General features: G+C 46.5%; 1 protein-coding gene and 1 long non-coding RNA gene across 2 annotated transcripts in view; both read left to right on the top strand.

Annotated features, from left to right (window-relative positions):
* The first annotated feature begins 2054 nt into the window (after positions 1-2054).
* On the top strand, positions 2055-4837 carry LOC132469625 (uncharacterized). Its single transcript, XR_009528451.1, has 2 exons — positions 2055-2911; positions 3944-4837. It is a non-coding gene; the product is annotated as an uncharacterized LOC132469625 (long non-coding RNA).
* Positions 4838-6081: 1244 nt separating this feature from the next.
* The window catches only part of gpc1a (glypican 1a), a 28536-nt gene continuing 12117 nt past the window's right edge, over positions 6082-22500 (top strand). The window contains 1 exon segment of the mRNA XM_060067610.1: positions 6082-6973. Coding sequence (XP_059923593.1) covers positions 6799-6973 — 175 coding nt within the window. The 5' untranslated portion in view covers positions 6082-6798.

Below are 22500 nucleotides of genomic sequence, written 5' to 3'. Positions count from 1 at the left end.
CGTGTCCAACCTGACATCCTGAACCTCGGATGAGAAAGCTCATTCACAATGCCGAGATGCTAATGGTACATTTGTATGCAGCAATGTAAATGGCATGCTATAATGCCAAAAGTCATTGGGAGCCCTTTCAATGTCACTGGGAGGGGCTCTATCCGATAGACATACATCCCTCACATCCTTATGTCCGGGACCATGGGGGAGGCCAGGTGACATCACTGAAGAGAGCCGGTAGCTAGCATTACCAGCACGCACGCACGCACGCACACGCACACGCACACACACGTCATTGAGAGAATGGTTAAAATCCACCTCACGCCTGTCCAGTGAATCTTTCACGCCCACGCCCTGCCTTGACGAGTGTGTGTGTTTTTGTATGCAGGGGTGCGTCTGTTTGTGCGTGTGTGATGTACCAAGGTTGTGTTTGTATGCATGTATGTACGCATCAATCTGTCATGGTTGACATGTTCCTTGTTGTTGCTACAAGACAAACATGCTGAAAGGAATGTAGAATGCAGACACGCACACACACACACACACACTCACACTCACACTCACACCCTCACCCTCAACCAATCTGAGCATCAACTGGATTAGCATTCGTGTCATTCTGCAGTGACCCCTTCCATCAGCCCAGATGATGAGCTGTGTGACCCCAGCACAGCTAAACATTCTGCTACTGCGCCCGGGCTGTACATGTCTGCTGTCTCCTACATCTTTCTGTTGATTCACTACGCTGACATTGCGCTTCCATGTGACATCTTGTCCCAGCGTATCATATTTCCCAGTTGTTATCGTGAACCGCGATGATGATGGTGATGATGATGATGACGTAAGAATAACCAGTTCACTTGGTCTACTTCGTTAGTTAGGCTAAGATCATTAGCTCTATGACATACTTCATTAGATATTAGACTTTTGCACGCGGAATGCAAGAGTGATTCTGTTCTGCCGTATTAATCCACCACTCTTTTCACCAATGAGAACCCCCTGGCTTGAGCAACTGAAAAGCAGACACAAATGGGAAAATGCTTCCAAGTTGCTCGGGGCTAAAAGATCATTAGGCACTTGGACAGATGGTTAATTGATAAAAGCCATGATGGGAACACTGTGTTCTCTCTCTGTCTCTGTCTCTGTCTCTGTTTCTCTCTCTCTCTCTCTCGGTCTCTCTCTCTCTCGGTCTCTCTCTCTCTCTCTCGGTCTCTCTCTCTCTCTCTCTCCCCCCCCCCCTCTCTCTCGGTCTCTCTCTCTCTCTCGCTCTCTCTGTCTCTGTCTCTCTGTCTCTCTGTCTCTCTCTCTCTCTCTCTCTCTCTCTCTCTCTCTCTCTCTCTCTCTCTCCCTCTCTCTCTCCCCCTCATGACTAATATCTCAAGTATTGATATTAGTCACCATAGCACATGATGGATATGATTTTATTCAATATGTTGTGCATGTGTGTGTGTATGCGTCTGTGCGTGCGAGAGAGAGTGAGCGTTTGTAGGCTCATGTTAACGTCTCGGCTCATTCGGGCTCTGCAGAGAGAATCTCTTTGTCTATTGTACTGTGAGACAATGGCTACTGTAAGATGCAGCAGTATCATGTTTCTGCACATCCAGGTGTGCACGTCTCAGTCAAAATGTCTGTTCTTATTCCCATGTCATTCTTTAACCATCGTCATTATTATGGGTTTGGTTTGGAATTATTTGTATCCATGGCTCATCTAGTCCTGTATATAAGGACAAGTCCATCAAACAGTCCAATCTCCTTAGCTTGGTGTTAGGTATGCTGTCATGTTTTATGTTCAGCTGCTCTGAGAATTCTCCTCACAGACGATAATTCCAGAGGAGCGAACAGGAGGGTGAGATTGTTGTTGACCAAAAGAGCGCAGTGTGTTGAGACTGAGTTGTGTTGCTTGCGGACCAGGTGTGTAGTAGTGTCCGAGAGCGTGTGTGTGTGTGTTTGTGTGCATGCGTGCGTGCTGGCTTGTGTGCGTGTATGTGTGTGTGTGTGTGTGTTCGTGTGTGTGTGTGTGTGTGTGCGTGCGTGCTGCCTTCCTTCCTAATTCTTTCATACCTGACTTCCCCTCAGCGAGGCTTGGAGGACTGCCAACACCAAACACACACACAAACACACACACACACAAACACACGCGCCTAAAAACACACACACACACACACAAGAATGGAAGGCAGCGGAGCAGCTGTTTACGTGCAGGTGTGGGCCAATTAAACAGAGCAAGCAATTGACATGTGTTCCTGTATGCGAGTCCTGTGTAAGCAAAATCTGTATTCTGCAAATGAGATGTATTCATAAGTCCTACGTACACAGACAACAACATGGTGCCATTCACAAACCACCAATAGGATTTCACATGCTTGTGTGTGTGTCTGTGTGTGTGTCTGTGTGTGTGTGCGTGCGTGTGCGTGTGTGTGTGTGTGTGTGTGTGTGTGTGTTTCCTCATTTCAATGTGCTGTTTTGGGTTTTGAGTTGTGTTTTAGATGCAAGTTCGATTTTTCTTATTCAGCTTCAGAGGTTCTGGATTGGATGAAGAGACAAAATGAAAACTGGCATAGACACAACACACATATAATGTGGCCTGGTCCCAATGTGGATGTGGTCAAAACAAACTGAAACATTGAAGCAATGAGGATGCTGACCCACGATTGGTCTCTTCCTTTGTGCATTCCATTGTTCCCTCTGTTTAGTTTGATGTTGCATCTTCTAGGCTCATACCTGAGGATTTTCTCTCTCTGTCTGTCTCTGTCTCCGTCTCTGTCTCTCTTTCTCTGTGTGTCTCTCTCTCCCTAGGTCACTGTCTATGTTACTGCCTGTTTTAATCTCCTTCTTTCTCGCCCCTCCAGGTGAGAAGGAGGCAGGTGGGGCCTGGCCCTCTCTCCGCCCCCCCCCCTCCCCTCGCCGGCCCCCTCCTCCACAGGTACGTCAACACCTTTTCTCCTTCAGATTGGACTTTACTTGACGTTACGATTCAAATGTCTTTTGAGTCCTATTAAGGTGAAGTTTTTAGACTTTAGTGACATAATAAGCGGAAATGGACTTGGCAGAAATGGAACATAATATTCGTCAGCATATTTCATCAGTGTATAATAATAATATTAATAAAAATAAGAATTGCCATGTTGCACTGCTGCCCAGAACGGACGAATGGCTCTAGAGAGATCCGGTTTCCAGTTGTCACCATGGCTACATCCATTTCTGATTCTTTTTGAGTCGCAGGAGCATTATAATGGCCAATGCGCCACACACTACAAGTGTCCTTGAAGATTAACCCTCTCTCGGTCGCAGACGTTGAAACCCACAGCCAGACGGGGCTCCACGCATGCACACACCACAGCGCTATATATACGTGTCCGAGCAGCTGAACTCTGTGTGTGAGTAAACAGACTGTCACCATCACCATGTCTTACAACATATACAGCGTCTCTGGTGACTATGACCAAGATACCCGGTTTAACTGATTGATTTGCAATTCGCCAATAATTTACCTTTGTGTGATGGAAAATTGATATTGCTTTTATGCATAATTGAAAGACCTCCTGGCCCCTTACAGAATACCGGCCAGCACCGGTCATCATCGTCGGTAGAAAGGGATGGGAAAGGGGGAGATGTTCTACACACTAGACCTCCCAAAACGACCCTCTCAAAGCTACATCCACCAAGATTCTCCAGTTGGTTCTTTGATATAGGAAATTATTTTTCAAGCCACAAGTACACAGATGGACAACAAAACACAACAACGATAACATGCAGACAGGATATGCAGACACCGTGGGACTGGATGGAGGGCGGCTACAGGCACCAGGCGTTTGCCATAGCGAGCCCTCCGGCACAACGGGGACCTGCTCCTGCGTCCAGAGGGCATGATGGTGGAGTGGCAGTGGAGTGGGGTTGTGTTGTCCGCTGCTATTGTAAATATATATTTACCTTGATGCTTCTCCTCTCCCTCCAGGTGGCCGTTCTGGGGGACTCTTCCTCCATCTCCGCGGCTCACCTTTCGCCTCTGACCCTGACCTCCCTGCTCTTCCTGTCTCTGCTCCTATCGCTACGGCAACCGCTCTGAGTGGGACCAGGAGCATTTAATGAAGACTGGCAGAAAAGAATAAAGAAAGGAGAAGAAGAAGGGACCGTGACAACGCCTCAGTAGAAGTGTGTGTGCGCGCACGCGTGCGTATGTGCGTGTGTGTGTGTGTGTGTGTGTGTGTGTGTGTGTGTGGACGGACATTAGGAAGACACCCACGATGAAGGCACGCAGGAAGAGGTTCAGCAGAGTGAAGAACATGGACAGAAGCGGACTCCATTTTGTGTCGCAGGCGTGTTCAGGACGTTCCTGGTATAGCCCATAGGGAACCCTGCTGTCAACCGAGATTTAGTTACCTTTTATACGCGGACGTCCCAGTCTGATGAGAAGCTGTCTCGTCTGAGGACAAGGTGTCTCGTCTGAGGAACAGACGTCCAGTCAGAGGACAAGCTGTCCACTCCGAGGAGAAGCTGTCTCGTCTGAAGACAAGCTGGCAATGATTCCTGCCGGGGACAGTTGTTCTCTTTATGTCCTATTACCTAGCCTACTTACCCTCTTGTATATATACACGTTTATTTAACATTGTTTAATAGTTTGCACAGCACTACTGACTTTTTGAAGACAAATGTAAATACACATATTTATATGTACAACTCTATATTCAAGCAATTGTTTGGTGTGGTTATTCTCAGTCGCACACTTGGAACTGTCTAGTCGCAATTTTTTAATCTTCATGCCATAAAGCATCATTCTATGAATGTGATTAACCCTGAAATGCAATTTTTCAGTTTCTGAACAAATAAACAAAAAACATTATGAAATTTATATTTTACTGTTCGGTCATTCAGAATAAGTGGGACTGCAGAGTTAAAACAGGTCCATTTATCACAATGTTTTCAGACTGTTGGTTAGTCCATAGTAAAGTAGGAAGTACCGGTAAGTGGAAGTTCACTGAAATCAACTTATTTTCACAACAATTCTTGTGAATGAGATCAAATAAATGTGGTGTAAATGATCTGGAACTCTTTCTAGATTCTAGCTGTAGCTAACCAATACATGGCCCTTATTTGAAATAAATTTAAAGTGGCAAAATTTGAAACAGAAGCGTGTGTGTGAACTGGTTGAGGTGTGTATAGCAGGGATTATCTGCTCACTTAATTATCAAATGAGAACATTATCTGTTAATGCACTTATTTCATGCACTACTCCAAGGTCTTCTTGCAATATTTGATGCTTAGACCTATTTGATATTCACATGCACACTTTCATGTAATCATATGAAATACGTTTCCAAGAGATACTTTTATTTGGGCCCAGCCCAAAATCATAATTTTTTTAGCTAGTAACAGAATCTCAGGGCACATTCAAATTCAGCAATATTGAATTACTCACTTCTAATTTGATTAACGATTGGGCCTTGAGCCAAACCTCTCATACCACTAGTGGAAAAAAAAAGAAAAAAGTGATTGGCAAAAAAAGGACGAGAAAGCAGAGAGTTGAAAGTGTGTAAAAGAGTGAAAATTGGGGGAAAAGTGAAGAAAAAGGGGGGGGGGGGGCTGGCAAATGATCTAAGGTGTATTTGTCTGCCGGCAGTGGCCTGTCATGCAACAACAGATGGAGGCTTTGTGAGGTCCTTTGAGGAGGAGGACACAACTCATTACCTGCTAATGTGTCAGAATCAACTTTAAACGCATTAAGGTGGGAGATAAAATCTGGACTGATTTTTCGGATGCTTCTTGGGCGGAGCTTGGAGTCTTGTAAAAAAAAATCGGTAAAAAAAAAAAACTGGTAACAAAGCTCTAATTTCTTTATTGGTCTGGTGCCAAAGAAATCTATAGGCCTGTTATTCATACCACTCATCACTCATATTACAATTGGGTAAGAGTTCTAATCTCGCTCTCTATATAAATGTCTAGCTTTTGCATGAAAAAGCAGACGATGAAGTATTTTTCTATTCCATCTAAATCGATATCTCAAATTTGAATGGGTCTACTTTTTGGACCTGAAGACAGGTGGCGTCGTTTTGCAGTTAACGCGCATCGGCGAAACTCGCATGGGTTACGGAGATGGGAGAGAGATAACAGAGAAGCAGAAAGAAAGCGAGAGAGCTTTTTTTTTAACCGAAGCGGCGCACAGACCACACTGTTCTTATTCCTCGGTCTGATGGTGTTGTCGCTGGTTTAGACCTATTCGCATCGCAACCTATAGTCACACCTCTTCGATTGTAAATTACTATCTTACAATTAGGCCTACCGCTTTTCATTTCCATTCCTTTTGCAGTGAATATTTCTTTGGAATATAGAGCATTGTTTTGGATCTATGATGATGAGGACTAACCGGTGGATTGCAGCACTCAAGTGGGGCCATCACAGCTTGGACTGAGCTACACCTGCTCTCCTCCAAACAAGAAATCTCCCGTGTCTGGAGAGGAACGGTACCGCCAGAGGCGCGGGTGCTCAAGCCCACCCTGGAAGGACCTGGCCGATCTCCCCTCCCGCTGCAGGCTGCACGCACAGCGGACCACCGCGTCCGTTACTCTACTCCTTCTGCACCCTCACCATTCTCCTGGATCTTTCTTTTTTCACGATTGGAAGGGTTGCGCTGCTACTCGAGGGCTTTCCCTCATTGAAGTGAAAGGGATCGCCTTGTCGCGTTGCATCTGACCACAAGAGTAGGCTTCACAACAGTGAATAATTGTTTATGACAATATCAAATAGAAGACTCATTCGCAACCTGCCACTATAAGGATAAGCCGATTCCCCACTGTCGAGCTATTTTGGGCTAGAATGTTTCTCTCGTGGACTTTGGTTGTCTGGGTGTGCCTGGGTCCCGGTGTCCCGGGGAGCGGCGCCGCCAACAGCACGAGCCTGAACGGCAAAGCCCGGAGCTGCTCCGACCTCCGCCAGTTCTATACGGGGAAAGGGTTCACCCTGAATGGGGTACCTCGGGAGGAAATGTCCGGTAAGTGTACAGAAAAGGCAACCTTACCCTATTTTGTCCCATTTTAGGATGGTTTATTCGAAGAACACAAGAGAATAAAAACACGCTTCGAGTTCCTACAGCCGTATGGTGTTAACCCGTGAGCGTCTCTGCTGGGTCCCATGCAGGTGTGCTTCCTGGATGAGATCCATTGTACAAACGGTGTTTTGAATTCGAGTCTATTGTTCTGGTCTGGCCGGTTAAGACTCGCCCGTCCGCCAGATTCATTGTATGTTCTCCTCCAACACTTTTTTGAGGCGAGGCTGAAGATCTTTAATGCAGTCTGTTCTGCAGAGCGCTTCATTGTCTGCGGGCACATGTCCAAGTAGGCGACCACGTGTCCTGTTAATAGCCTAATTAGCGTTCCTAGGGTAATCCTTTTTTTTTTTTTTATTATTGTTTGGGGTGGTACCAAACAATACTAGGTTTGAGATATTAATCTCGCTGTCCACGCTTTGGTGTCTGGGGTGTATTGTTGCAACAATGGACCTTTAACTCGTATCTATTGTTTATGTACCCTGTCAATTTGTGTGCGTGCGTGTGTGTACGTGTGCATTATGTGTTGGCTCATCGTTTGTGGATGCTCATCTCGATAACAGCCAGTTTATCTGACATTAATGCATGCAATAGAGCGATAAGGGAGGAGGACACTTCCATTAACAGACAAATAATAACCACACAGGGCGAATAATACTTATCTCGATGGCCTTACGAATAGTTAATGGTTATTATAACCCTTATAAAAAAATATATAAATATAAAAAAATATTATTGACGTCCAGGTTTACTTAGGCCTATCTGTATTTTGATACTCAGAAAGTATTATTCAGCCTTTCTGGCAGCAGTAGGCCTACGTGGTGAAAGTCCGGTTTATTAGGCTTTTAGAGCAGACATCACGATTGATGTCGCTTTCTTCCTGTCCCTCTCTCTCTCTTGAGAAGGCGATGAAATCAGCTCTCAATCTAAGACAGGTCAAAGTGATCCATAAAGGCCATTTAAGGATTGTAATTGACCGTTTCTTTGTTTTGGTTTTGCCAGCTAATACAATTTCAGTCATCCAATTAAGAGAGATTGGTGCATCTACTCTGGATAGGAGATATGGAGATTCTGTCCTGGTTTGATGCTGGCGTCTTTCCTTCGTTCCTTCTCTTTTTTTTTATTCTATTCTCTCACTATTACTGTTATTCTTTCTTTCATTCTTTCATTCTATGGTTGTTTATGTCGTTCATTTCTTCTTTCTTTCTACATGAACTGCTCTCTCTCTTTCTGTTTTTTTTTTTGACGAAAGCATCAATCCTTCATGAAGAGGATGAAAGAGATAGAATACATGCTCAGGTGTGTGTGTGTGTGTGTGTGTGTGTGTGTGTGTGTGTGTGTGTGTGTGTGTGTGTGTGTGTGTGTGTGTGTGTGTGTGTGTGTGTGTGTGTGTGTGTGTGTGTGTGTGTGTGGGTGGCGTGAAGGTCATTTTGTGTTAGCCTAGTGACAGCGCTCTTGCAAGGGCAGATGAGTAAATAATTGCTGTCTCGTGGGACCTTGTGAGAAAGAAGAATGGAAAGAAAGAGACACAGGTAGACAGGGAGGGGTTACGAGAAAGACGCAGAACTAGTCTGAGCAGAGAAGTTGAGGGAGTGGTTGACAGAGAGAAAGAGACTATGGCTCCTTACCCTAACCCTGGCCTCTCAGTTGAACTGTTAGTGTTCGATGGTACCGGCCCCCTCTATTTCAATTACACAATCCAATCTGTATTCAAACGGGCAAATCACTAGCTCCATGCACCTGAACCCCTCACTAGCAGCTTAACCCCTGGACCACCTAACCCCATGTACCTGGACCACTCACTACCTAACCCCATGTACCTGGACCACTCAACACCTAACCCCATGTACCTGGACCACTCACTACCTAACCCCATGTACCTGGACCACTCAACACCTAACCCCATTTACCTGGACCACTCACTTCCTAACCCCATGTACCTGGACCACTCACTACCTAACCCCATTTACCTGGACCACTCACTTCCTAACCCCATGTACCTGGACCACTCACTACCTAACCCCATGTACCTGGACCACTCACTACCTAACCCCATGTACCTGGACCACTCACTACCTAACCCCATGTACCTGGACCACTCACTACCTAACCCCATGTACCTGGACCACTCAACACCTAACCCCATGTACCTGGACCACTCACTACCTAACCCCATGTACCTGGACCACTCAACACCTAACCCCATGTACCTGGACCACTCACTACCTAACCCCATGTACCTGGACCACTCACTACCTAACCCCATGTACCTGGACCACTCACTACCTAACCCCATGTACCTGGACCACTCACTACCTAACCCCATGTACCTGGACCACTCACTACTTAACTTAACCCCATGTACCTGGACCACTCACTACCTAACCCCATGTACCTGGACCACTCACTACTTAACTTAACCCCATGTACCTGGACCACTCACTTCCTAACCCCATGTACCTGGACCACTCACTACCTAACCCCATGTACCTGGACCACTCACTACCTAACCCCATGTACCTGGACCACTCACTACCTAACCCCATGTACCTGGACCACTCACTACCTAACCCCATGTACCTGGACCACTCACTACCTAACCCCATGTACCTGGACCACTCACTACCTAACCCCATGTACCTGGACCACTCACTACCTAACCCCATGTACCTGGACCACTCACTACCTAACCCCATGTACCTGGACCACTCACTACCTAACCCCATGTACCTGGACCACTCACTACCTAACCCCATGTACCTGGACCACTCACTACCTAACCCCATGTACCTGGACCACTCACTACCTAACCCCATGTACCTGGACCACTCACTACCTAACCCCATGTACCTGGACCACTCACTACCTAACCCCATGTACCTGGACCACTCAACCCCTCCCTCCTGGTCACAAGGTTGCAGGCGTTCTGGGGAAGAGTTTCCCAGTTCTTAGCTTGTTCTTTTCTTCTTCCTTTTTGTCTACACCTGGTTGCTGCAAGGTGTGAAGTACAGTATGTGTATGAGTTTATCTATTTGTGTTTTTTTGTGATCTTAGGATGCTGCAAACCAATTTACAAATAATGAAGCATCTCTCTGTAGTGGGAGGGAGACAGAGAGACAGAGAGAGACGGAATGATGGACATCAACACACACCGACCATACCAACATAGAATGAGTCACCCTACCCCCACACACACTGGTCACTGCTGTCCTGGAGACACCCCCCCCCCCCCCCCCCCCCCCTCCCCTTCAGACTCTCTGCCCTAGTTAGGAACCGGTGGTCTGGCACGTTACAGACCAGACACACTGAAGATGTACCAGCCTTTCTGGTTTATCTCCTATAGGGAAATTAACGTTATATACAGTTTATATGTAAACACAAACCTTACCTCTCTTTCTTTTTCGTTATTGTTACCCATGTTTTTGTCCACTATTCCAGAGAAGACTTCCCTTTTGTATATCTTAGAAGGAAGCGCCCCTCCCCAACGAACCGGAGGCCTGTGAATGGATCCGTTTCTGTAGGTTGCTCTGGGTGTCAGGCTTCCCTGGGCTGTATAGCCCCGTGTGACGGGAGGCGCGGCGGCCCCGGGTCCCCGACAGCGAGAGGCTATTCTTCTGTCCTGCTCCTCCCGCCCATTGTCCCCGGGCCCACCGGGCTGTCAGGGCTTCCCTGTCGTCTGCACGCCTGTCTCTGTGCCTGCAAGGGTCACAATAACTGGAGCAGCCACATCCTACTCCGATGGCCATAGTGTGTGCGTGCGTGCGTGCGTGTGTGTGTGTGTGCGTGCGCGCGCGCGCGCGCGCGCGCGCGCGCGCGCGCGCGTGTGTGTGTGTGTGTGTGTGTGTGTGTGTGTGTGTGTGTGACAGAGAGAGTGAGGGAATGAGTACCTGTGTGTGTGTGTGTGTGTGTGTGTGTGTGTGTGTGTGTGTGTGTGTGTGTGTGTGTGTGTGTGTGTGTGTGTGTGTGTGTGTGTGTGTGTCCGACAGGGTGCTTTGTTTGTTTGCGTGTGTGTGTCAGGGTGTGTTGAAGATGCAATGAAAGCCAACACCTCATCTTAAGGGGACCCTTTATACATTGTTCACACATGTATTGTATGTACAGAGCGGCACACACCCATGTGCTCATATGACACACACACACACACACAGTTGTTTCTCACTTGGAGAAACAAACCTAGATTTCATCAGTTGGATTACCTATAGGGTAGGGTACTTGGGGGTCAGGTTCCTTGTATATGAAGGACTGAACTCTGAATGCTTTTGCAGAAGGCCTGTCTGTGACAAAATCCCTTTATCATTTACAGGTAGGATCATTGTTCTGAAGTCTCAGCTGTGAGGAGGGCTGTAGATGTGAGACAGATTGAATTCCAGGTTGTGATATGTTGGTGTCCGAGGCGTTTCTGTTTCTGCTCTCATGTCCCAGTGCCAGGGTCTTCACAAACTCCTGAACGGTGAGAAATGGAAAACAATAGCGGGCATCACCTGTCCCATATCAGATGCTCACTGAAAAACTCTCACACACTCACTTACTCGCAAGCACAAACTCATGCGCACACACACACACACACACACACACACACACACACACACACACACACACACACACACACACACACACACACACACACACACACACACACACACGTGAAAGTATTGTATATGACATATCTGAATCTCCTTCACACCATTGTTCCCCCTCTCCAGCTCCTCACAGCCTTTACTGTTCAGAGGAGCTCACATTTAAAGCCCTGTTAAAAGCAGGGCTGTGAATGTTTGATGATGTCTGATGTAGGGGAGAGAGAGAGAGAGAGAGAGAGAGCTGAGACGAGCAGAGAGCCTCTGAGGGGAGATGAGAGGAGGAAAATGGATTTGTCTCTTGCGTGCCCTTCTCTTTGCTTACCTTCCTCACTTCATCTTAGACCTGGTCTTCCCTTCTTCCACACGGCCGATGTCGAACCCGCACCATGCTCAATACGTTGACACGCTTTAGGTTAGAGACCCTCCTTCTCTGACAGTGCAGTAATGAATCTGTAACTCAGCAACACAATGTACGCTGCGAGCACACTTGGTTGATTCATCGAATGAAAATACCAATAAAGGAGTATAAAGCACACCGTGCTGAACCAAAGGCGGCACCCCTCCACAGAGGGTCGAACCGATGTGAATGTTGCTCTAAAATCGTAATCAATGATGTACAATTTAAACATCAATAAGTACAAGCGTAAGATAAATGACAGGAACAAATGATTCTTGGGATTTCAAATCAAATTTGACTACACAAAATCCATAGTGCGCAGACGAAAACTTTATTTTCCTCTCTCTCTCTCTCTCTCTCTCTCTGTCTCTGTCTCTGTCTCTCTCTCTCTCTGTCTCTCTCTGTCTGTCTCTGTCTCTGTCTCTGTCTCTGTCTCTCTCTCTCTCTCTCTCTCTCTCTCTCTCTCTCTCTCTTTTACTGAATTTAAAACAAGGCACAAGGAGGTGCATTGTCCCGACACTGTGGTGAATGTATCATCGTGAGCAGTGCGGATGGCATTTAGGTAACATGATATGTTGTCAGCCTAATGAATGGCAATAAAATGACAACACGCAGACACAGCACACACCTCTGTCGGACGAATTACAGCAACATTCAAACTAGTAAACATGTGGACCTTCATAAACACACAAACACATCTGACACATACAGAGGCATCAGTATAATTCAGTGGGTGAACCCTACGTGATGAGCCTGAGACACTGGTGGAAGTCACGTACTCAACCACATCCTACAAGGAGCTCTGCCCTTCCTTTAGAGCGTGAGAGAGAGAGAGAGAGAGAGAGAGAGAGAGAGAGAGAGAGAGAGAGAGAGAGAGAGAGAGAGAGAGAGAGAGAGAGAGAGAGGGTGAAATAGAGAGAGCGGCAGCGGTACGAGTTGAAGATGTAAGTCCCCCCCAAGGGAGGGTGTCATTCTAACAACTCTGTGCGCTGCAGCTCACCGATGCATCCAACATCCCCCCCCACGGGATGAAGGCGAGGGATGGCCCTCTCCTCGGGCCCCATCCTCACTGACCGTGAATGCAGGCTGCAGTTAATGTGTGTGTGTGTGTGTGTGTGTGTGTGTGTGTGTGTGTGTGTGTGTGTGTGTGTGTGTGTGTGTGTGTGTGTGTGTGCGTGTACATTTGTATTTGTGTGTGTGTGTGTGTGTGTGTGTGGGTGCGTGTGCGTGTGCGTGTGTGTGTGTGTGTGTGTGTGTGCGTGTGCATGTATGTAGTCTCCAGGGACACACACACTATCCTCTCCCTTAGGGCTGTCCTCTCGGGACATGTCAGTCACTCTCTGGATCGTCCAGAAGACGGCTCTCACCTATATCCTCTCATTCCCTGTTCAAAGACTAACTTCTGTTCAATTGCAAATCATTTCAACCGAGGCTCAAGAAAATACGTGACACCTGTCAGTTCATTTAATCTATTCATTCGTGATCTGGGACACGTAATTTCAATTTTTTTCGTGGCAAAAGCACACATTTCTACCAATATGACAGCTTTTGGCCACCCGTATCTACTTTCACCTTTGATTCTGAGGAATTGTGACATTTCCCGGATATATTTAATGCAGGGGCGCTGCTCTGTAGGCAAACCGCAACGGAAAAAAAAGGTAGCGGCTTCATCTCTTCTTTTTAGAATGAGTTTGAAATTGGTGCTTTTGGCACGAAAAAATTGAAATTACGTGTCCCAGATCACGAATGAATAGATTAAATGACGTGACGTGACGTGACAGTGTCGCCTATTTCCGTGAGACTGGGTTGGTTTAACTCTCTCCGCTATAATGCTCCATTCTAAGCAATTTATATGCAGATTCTGTTTGAACATCGAATGGAAAACATTTGTTCTTGAGATAAGTTAGGAGTGCACTATAAAATGAATAAGTTATTAAAAAGGTTGAATAAGCTCAAACAAGGATACCTTTGGATTTATAAACAAAGTCTGTCAGACACATCGCTTGATCATCCTCAGATGGAAAATAAATTGGTCAAGACTTCATGGGTAATGCATTTAATGCTTTTCGATCTCATGTAAGGCTTCTGTGAAGTCTGACTACAAAGCTAGAGTGAGATTGTCTATGCTAATCCACTAGTCTCACATTGCTTCTTAAAGGGTTTAAAGCTACTGTATGCACACGTAGGCACGCATGCATGCACAATCACACACACACACACACACACACACACACACACACACACACACAAGCGTACAAACTGCTGCTAAGGTCAACAGGGAAGAACTGTGTTAACAAAGGTCACTGGGACAGTGACTTCCGTACATAAGAAGGCTGGCCTCACAGGGCTCTGAGTGAATGTGTACTGGATAGGTTATGGCAGGATACAGGCTTCTCCCAGGCCTGTGATCTCTGTAGTGGCCTGGAAAGCTGAGAAGCTAAATGGATTAGCACAGCAGATCATTCAGTGAAATGTATCTAGACTGATTAGATAGAATACGCTCAATAGACTAACCATGCATATAACCACTACTTGAATGAGTATATCATGGTGATAGTCCATGAGTTGATCATGGTAATAGTCCCTGAGATTATCTTGGTAATCATGTGGATTTAAGGGTTTACCAAAACCAATTGCAGTTGCAATGTTTTGTCTGCGTGTGTATGTGTGTGTGCGTGCGTGCCTGCGTCCGTTCATTTGCCTGCATCCGTGCATTTGCATGTGTGTATTCGTTCATGGCTGTGTGTGTACAGGTTCAGGTAGAGAAAACCTGTTATAAAGCATGTTTCTGTCAAAGCCCAGACAGTGATTTAACCTGTGTGTGTGTGTGTGTGTGTGTGTGTGTGTGTGTGTGTGTGTGTGTGTGTGTGTGTGTGTGTGTGTGTGTGTGTGTGTGTGTGTGTGTGTGTGTGTGTGTGTGTGTGTGTGTGTCTATGCGTGAGTGTGTGAGTGTGCGCTGGGTTAGCTGATATTTGTTTGTGCTGATTCCCATGGCTCAAGGAAGATGCCCTCTTCTTATATCCTACCCTCCCTCCCTTCCTTTCTCCCATCATGTGTCAGCTTACAGTCTCCAGTTTCCCCCCATTGTTTTCTGATGTCAGATACTGCACAGTTACAGCATCAAATACACAGTTTGTATGTATTTCATATTTCCCAATATACAACACATAAAAGTTGCCTTTCACATTAACAAGGGAGGATGATTACCACAGTGTGTGCGCGTGTTTTTGTGGGTTTGTGTGGGATATGGTGTCCCCAAGCCATGCTGGCTCAGCCACAGTCATTAACACCACTGTGTAAGCGATTCACCCCTAGGGCCTTCGACTGCAGTACATGGCATTTCTATTGTACCCGCAGATGTGACTTCAAGTATTTCCCGTTGTCAATAATTACCCCCCCCCGCCCCCACTGAGAAAGAGCATGAGGGAAGGTTTACCCAGCATGCACCACGATGCACAGAGATACACAAATGTATTGAGACACGCTGTCGATCTCCCTTCCTAGATTCTCTCTTGATGTTTTACCTCACACACCCTCTCCTCCCTGGTGGGATTAGCGCCACTCGCTTCTAATCTGGCGTTAATCCCGTCCCGTTGATCTGAGGAGGCAGCTCTCTGCCGACATCACGCCACTTATTTCTCTGTCGTGTCACTGCGTTTATAGAACGGCTGCAGTTTCACATACACATGAGCGGATGTTCGCGCACACACACACACACACGCACACACGTACACACACGTACACACACACATACACACACACACACACACACACACACACACACACACACACACACACACACACACACACACACACAGGCGCATGAACACGCACTACATACTGTTTTCAAAGCCTCATTAAGCATCTAACTGTATTAGCTGTAGCAGATACTTTGTTAACTGCACACACGGAAAGACAAACACGCAGATGCCACCACACAAACGTAGTTCATGTTCTTGCACACGTGGAATCTCTCTTTCTGCTTGTCCAACTACATTCACCCCAGCAGGGCTTTGTTACGTGTGATAGGAGTAATTATTTTTCACAACATTTTTCGTTAATTTGTTCAGCACACATGCCACCCTACACAATGAACCTAGAGGTTACTGTGGGTCTTTACGGCACCAAACATATATACATATGATATTATGGAAACACACACACACACACACACACACACACACACACACACACACACACACACACACACACACACACACACACACACACACACACACACACACACACTTTCTGTACATTCTCCACTCCTCCTGTTTTGATCCTCTCTCAATCACATCACTCCCCTCTCCTCCCCCTCTCCCCCTCTCCTCCCTCTCCCCCCCTCTCCTCCTCTCCCCCTTCTCCTCCTCTCCCCCCTCTCCCTTTCTCCCCCCTATTCCATTGACTCTCTGACGTAGGAGGGAGCTGAACGTGTTCTCAGTGAAGGCGCCCAGAGTGGAACGCTTAATAACATGCAGCTGCCCCCTTAACCGCCCAGAGAACCGGAGATAGAACCGTCAACACACACACACACACACACACACACACACACACACACACACACACACACACACACGTGCCACAGCACAGCGGTAATTGTGCGCAGTGACAGGGTTACAGCGAGGCGCTCATTAAGGAAGGGGAAGCCGTGAATAAACGGGCGTGCGGGGGATAAATCCAACCACTCTCACTCCACTTTTACTGCTCGGCAGCCCGCTGCTTTGATGTGGTGTGGGGTGGCATGGCTGCGTCACAGACGTCGGGGCGTCTGTATGTGTCTGTGTGCATGGATGTGTGTGTTTTGGGGTGGTCTTTGTTTCTGTGTCTGTGTGAATGTTATGGCAACGGTTTTCTGTACATGAGGTGTGGTGTGCACGTGAGAGCTGGCCATTTCTGCTGACTTGTTACATTCACTAGCGACACACGCCGTTTATATATACATTACATACTGTATATATATATACCTTCAGTCTGGTTGCCTTGGCAACGTTAAACTACGTCAGGAGCAACTGAGTAAAACAATGATAATCGATACAATACACTCTAACCTTAAATCCTACACATACATTGGTATCTGTGGAGTCTGACTCACTTTGACATGGATTGACAGCTCTAATTGACATCAACCACTGATTAACGGAGAGCAAGTGCCAACTTCCAAAGCCCTAGAGCAACTGCCGCTAAGAGACTACAAACTACACGCTGACAATGGATGACGGTACACTACTTAGAAAGCCTTTATTTCTGCCAAAATGAATGAATGTATAGAAGAATTCACTACCTGAAAAAATAAAGGAAAAAAAAAACGTTTCTTTACTGTTCTAACGATGTTAACTGCCAACTTAAATACGCAGTGCAAGCCCACAGCTTGTCTGTATTCGAAAGTGGTCTCATGCCTTTGAGGCTTAAAATATTAATGTTTGATAATGTATGGGAGTGTCGATAAACATGGATATAAAGTCCATAAAAAAGTCCTATACATCCTTATAAAAACACAGTTAAGCGACCACGCACACAGACACACGCACACACACACAAATACATCGATGTATCAATCTATCTATCTATATTCTTGTGCGTGTGTCTCTGCGTACATATATTGTACTCTTTCAGTCTTCGCAGCGTCATCGGTTGGAGGTTTGAGATCTCAGGCAGTGAGAGTGAGAAGGACGGTAGTGACCAGAGGACAGGGCGAGGGCCCTTCCTGACCTCCTGGCCAACTCATCTTTCAGTGGGAGGAGGGAGGACCAGGGGGATGGAGGGGGGGGGGGCAGTGACCTTGAGTCCCAAGGTGTTGGTTCAGTGCCTAGATGACAGCAAGGGATGACTTATCGTTGAACAGGAAGTAAAAAAAGAAGGTAACTGCCAACTTTGAGAAAAAGGCTTATTATTATTTCATGGGATCCAGCTGTGCTTCCATCTCGCCTTCCCTCTGAGAGGTTTTGAGTCGTACTCTCCTTACACTTCAACAACTACAGCTCTTCAAAGCTCTTCTTGATTCTCCCAGAGAAAGCACCCTTTCTGGTTTCAACCATGATCCTATCGGGAAAACTGTATATTTTAACCAAGACCCAATTTTGTGATTATTTTAGGTCAGAGGGACTAATGCAGATAGCTGTTTCTGAAGATGGTCTAGTATTGAGCGGGAAGAAAGGCCATAGTGAACTGACAACGTGCGTCCTCTAAAATAACTTATTTTTAGATTCAGAATGTTTGATTATATTCTAACATGAAAAAATGTGTGTGGAGGTGCAGATGCTTCCTTTTCCTTACTAATGCTCGCTCCAAACTAGCAGGTACACTATACAAGCTACACTACGCTAGCTATCACCTCCACTCATGTTTGTAACATTTCAAACAAAGAACGACCTCTAGCAGCAGCTGACAGGTCCCAGCCACAAGCTCCCAGTAAACCACCATCGGCGGGTCTGAACCCATTCATCTTCTGGACGTGTTTCAGATAACTCTCCCATAAACATTAAGAATGCATGATGCGGTCGGTAGAGGACGGATCCTTCCACTGTAGCCAGCAGCGCAGGTAAAGCGGGCAGCAGAAGTGATTGGCAGAACAGAGCCCTGTGGCGGTAACAGTTTAACATGTCAGCTCTGCGAGGCGGAAGCGTGGAGCTGATTGAAATTAATTAACATTCACCGTCAGGAAACAACATGGTGTATTTTTTTTAACACTGGCAAGACTGGCTCCTGCAACTGCTGTCAAGGCTTGAGACGCAAATTAAAAGTGAGAAGTGCCAGTAATAACCTGGGGATGAATGGCCCCTTGGCGTTTCCGAAGAATCTATTGGCAGGTAGAGTGTGTGTTTCTGCTGAGTTCAGCCCATTCGGGTGCATTCTAATTCAGTTACATAAAGGTCTGCAGCAGCAGTCCACTGTGATGAGTCCCAGAACAGGTGAACCACCCGATGGGACCCGTCACTTGCAAAGTGTGCTGCATGACCTGGGCCGCAATGGATCTGTGCTTCTGGATCAAAACTCTGACTGGATCTGTGCGTCTGCAGGGTTTGCACTGGGCTTGTCAGTTTTTTTTCTGTGGCTGCCTGAACGCTAAACCTGCTCAGAGGTGAATGCTCCTGTTAGGACGGGCCCAGGTATGTTTCTACGTTCGGAAAACTCAGACATAGAGCCCGGGAGAGGAATGGGTGCAGCCGAAAGGGAGAGTGCTTCAAGATTTCCAGATGAAAAGGGAAACTGGTACTGGTGCTCCCTCCCAACGCGCTCGCCATGGTTACGGACGTGCTGGTGGGGAGGACTGGGAAGGGGAAGGTTGAGTTTCTGAGATCCTTCGGTACGGGGGTGTGGGCTCGTATAAACCGTCTCTGTTTACCAGGGATGCTTCACAAAATCAGTGGAGTCAACAAAGCAGTGGCAAATCAAAAGCTGAAGAGAAACCAAACAGTTGGATCCTCATGCTGCTGACTCTAACAGTGGGCAGCCAGGGTGAGGATGTGGCCTGCTGTATTCCTCTCCATTGGATCGTGCCGTAGGGGAATATGGAGACCTTTCAAACAATTCATGTCAGGCTTTATTTGCAGCACTACCCTTTGTGTTTCTGTGCTATCGAACACATTAAAAACATGTCAGTTGCCATGAATCATGTGCAATTGTTCAGCAAGCAGGTTAAAAGTCAAGTAATTGGGGCCATTTATGCTAAAGCCTGCAGGATGCAAGTGTATCACCTATAGACACTTCCTCTGTGTTGGATCTAAATCAGGGCTCGGCACTCCTCTCTCCTTTCCTCTCCTCTCCTTCCATCCCTCTCTTCTCCTCCCCTTTCTTCTCCTCTCCTCTCCTCTCCTCTCCTCTCCTACCCTTCTCTAAACTCTCCTCTCCTCCCAACTCATTTCATCTCCTCTCCTCTCCTCACCGCTCTTCTTCTCTCCTCTGTTCTTCTCCGCCCCTTTGCTGCCCTCTCCCCCCTCCCCTTTCCGCCGTCCTCATCTCCTCTCCTCTAACCTCCTTGCCTCACCTCTCTCCTCCCCTCCTCCCTAGATGATTCTGTGTTCCATCTCTTTTCTCCCCACGCGTCGCCCTGGTAACCCTCCCCTCGGCTTGTTCCCTGGGAATGCTTAAAAGCTTTACATTCCTTTCAGCCCTTCCTTTTAAATCTTTTTTTCATTCTCTGTTTCTTCTACCATTCTGACTCTTTGTTAACAGAGTGAAGAGTGAGATAAGCACTCAAATCTCAAGTCACATAGCCTCGAACAAGGCACTTATCACATCTACTTTACCTTCAGCGTTCTGCACGGCTCTGGCCGTCTGTTATGTTTGTGTGTGTGTGTCTGTGTGTGTATATGTGTGTGTGTGTGTGTGTGTGTGTGTGTGTGTGTGTGTGTGTGTGTGTGTGTGTGTGTCTGTGTGTGTGCGTGCGTGCAGATGTGTAAACACGTGTATTTGCATCTCTGCGGGTTTCTATGCGTGTTTACGGCTGCGCTTACAGCTGCTAAACATATATCCCAATTTAGTCCCTCCAAGTAAATGAACAGTTCTAGTTTTTATAGCAGGATGACCCACTTCCATTACCTAGAGCCTCAGGAATGTTGGTGGAGCTGCAGTAACGACCCCATCTGCATCCCTGTGGGTTGAGTGGGCAGGGCCTGGCTGCTGCCTTCAGCTGGGGCAACTCTGGATGTGGGGAGGGGGTGGAACCTGGCGGGATGGCGCAGGTGACTGGCTTTCTGCTTCTCACACACACACACACACACACACACACACACACACACACACACACACACACACACACACACACACACACACACACACACACACACACACACACACACACACACACACACACACCTGGCTTCTGTTTCTGTGCATCTGTCTTCTTCTGTTGCTCTCTGAGCTTCTCATTGACATAGTCATCACTAAGGAATGACATAGAAATTTAAATCTCCAAAGAGATTGTCAACTGCCCACCTGTCTTTAAAACAGATTCCTCTCCTCTCCTCATTTCTCTTCTTTGTTCCTTACCTCCATACTAAATATCATTCCTATTGAGTTGTTTTGACAATTTTACCTTAGCACCAAACAAACAAATTATTTATTTTTCTTGCCGACAAATACTCAGTATGCTTTAAATCACTTTGGTTCCAACATGCTAGATGTGCACTGAGCACTGATTCAAGGTGCAGATCAAGACAAGATGATGAGATATGGGGTCTTTAGAAAAGGAAGAGCAAACTACCAGCACATCCTAACCATTAAAACACAAAAACATCCTGCTATCGGCAAAACAAACCTTCCTCCTCAGTGGCTTCATGCGTTATCTCATAATAGCACTGGGAACCACCATACCTCCAAAGTCTATGTTACCCCAACAATCATCACTTATCAAACCAATAGGTTCGTTACACGATGAATACAAACAAATCGAGTCAAATGTAATAAAAAGTGTCTTTACACGTGTCTTAAGCAATTTGATACAAACGGAAAACTGAAAAAAAAAGTTTCATCTGATAGTCTGACTGAATATCAATCAGAAAACATGACCCTTTTCTGTTGCGCCCAGACATTGTGAGTGGCTCTCACTGCCAACACGATCAGGGAAACATCTCCTTCCCTACTGTCTACATCCAAGCTGGATGATACAACATATGATCATGGCCATTGTTGTGCATATCTACTGACTCCCGTGGATGTAATCTGTGGCTTTTGTAGTCTGTGTGGGTGGGGGAGGGTTCACTCGAGGAACAAGGCGCTTTGTAGAGCAGCTGCTCACTAATTAATATCCCCTAACACCTCATGTAACACTATTGAGCTGCATTCATGCTCTCTGCTTTGAATGTTATTTCCCTGCGGAAGTTATTATCCCTTTAATCTCTCCCGTGGCCCTTCTGCCGTTTACATCATGTTTAAATCATTAAGGTAAAGTTTAGCCTTTTCATGTAAAATGGATAAAGTAGATAGAAAGAGATGCTTGAATGAGATGGAATGATTAGAGGTGTGAGTGTCCACCGAAGAAGTAGCAAACGTCACTTAGATGTACATAACCTAGAACCTAACCCTAGAATCATTAACATTGAAATGACACACACACACACACACACACACACACACACACACACACACACACACACACACACACACACACACATAGCCACTACTATAGTGAAGGTCTGGGATAAGGAAGACATCATAAATCACACATACATTCATATTCTCACAAACACAACCACACACACACACACACACACACACACACACGAACAGAACCTGTTGGGAAGACTGAGTGGGTAGAAGGCGGGAGGACAGAAAATAATGCAGCCGTGGGGTACGGTTCAATTCAACCCCCCCTGACACGCACACACACACACACACACACACACACACACACACACACACACACACACACACACACACACACACACACATGAAGGCATGCACCCATACATACACACACACGCTCCCACGCAAACAATCTCACACACAATCAGAAACACACACACACACACACACACACACACACACACACGTGCACACAC

Source organism: Gadus macrocephalus, chromosome 12 (genome assembly GCF_031168955.1).
Source record: "Gadus macrocephalus chromosome 12, ASM3116895v1".
NCBI lineage: Eukaryota > Metazoa > Chordata > Actinopteri > Gadiformes > Gadidae > Gadus > Gadus macrocephalus.
The sequence above is the reverse complement of the archived record's forward strand: the minus strand, read 5'-3'. Positions and strand labels throughout refer to the sequence as shown.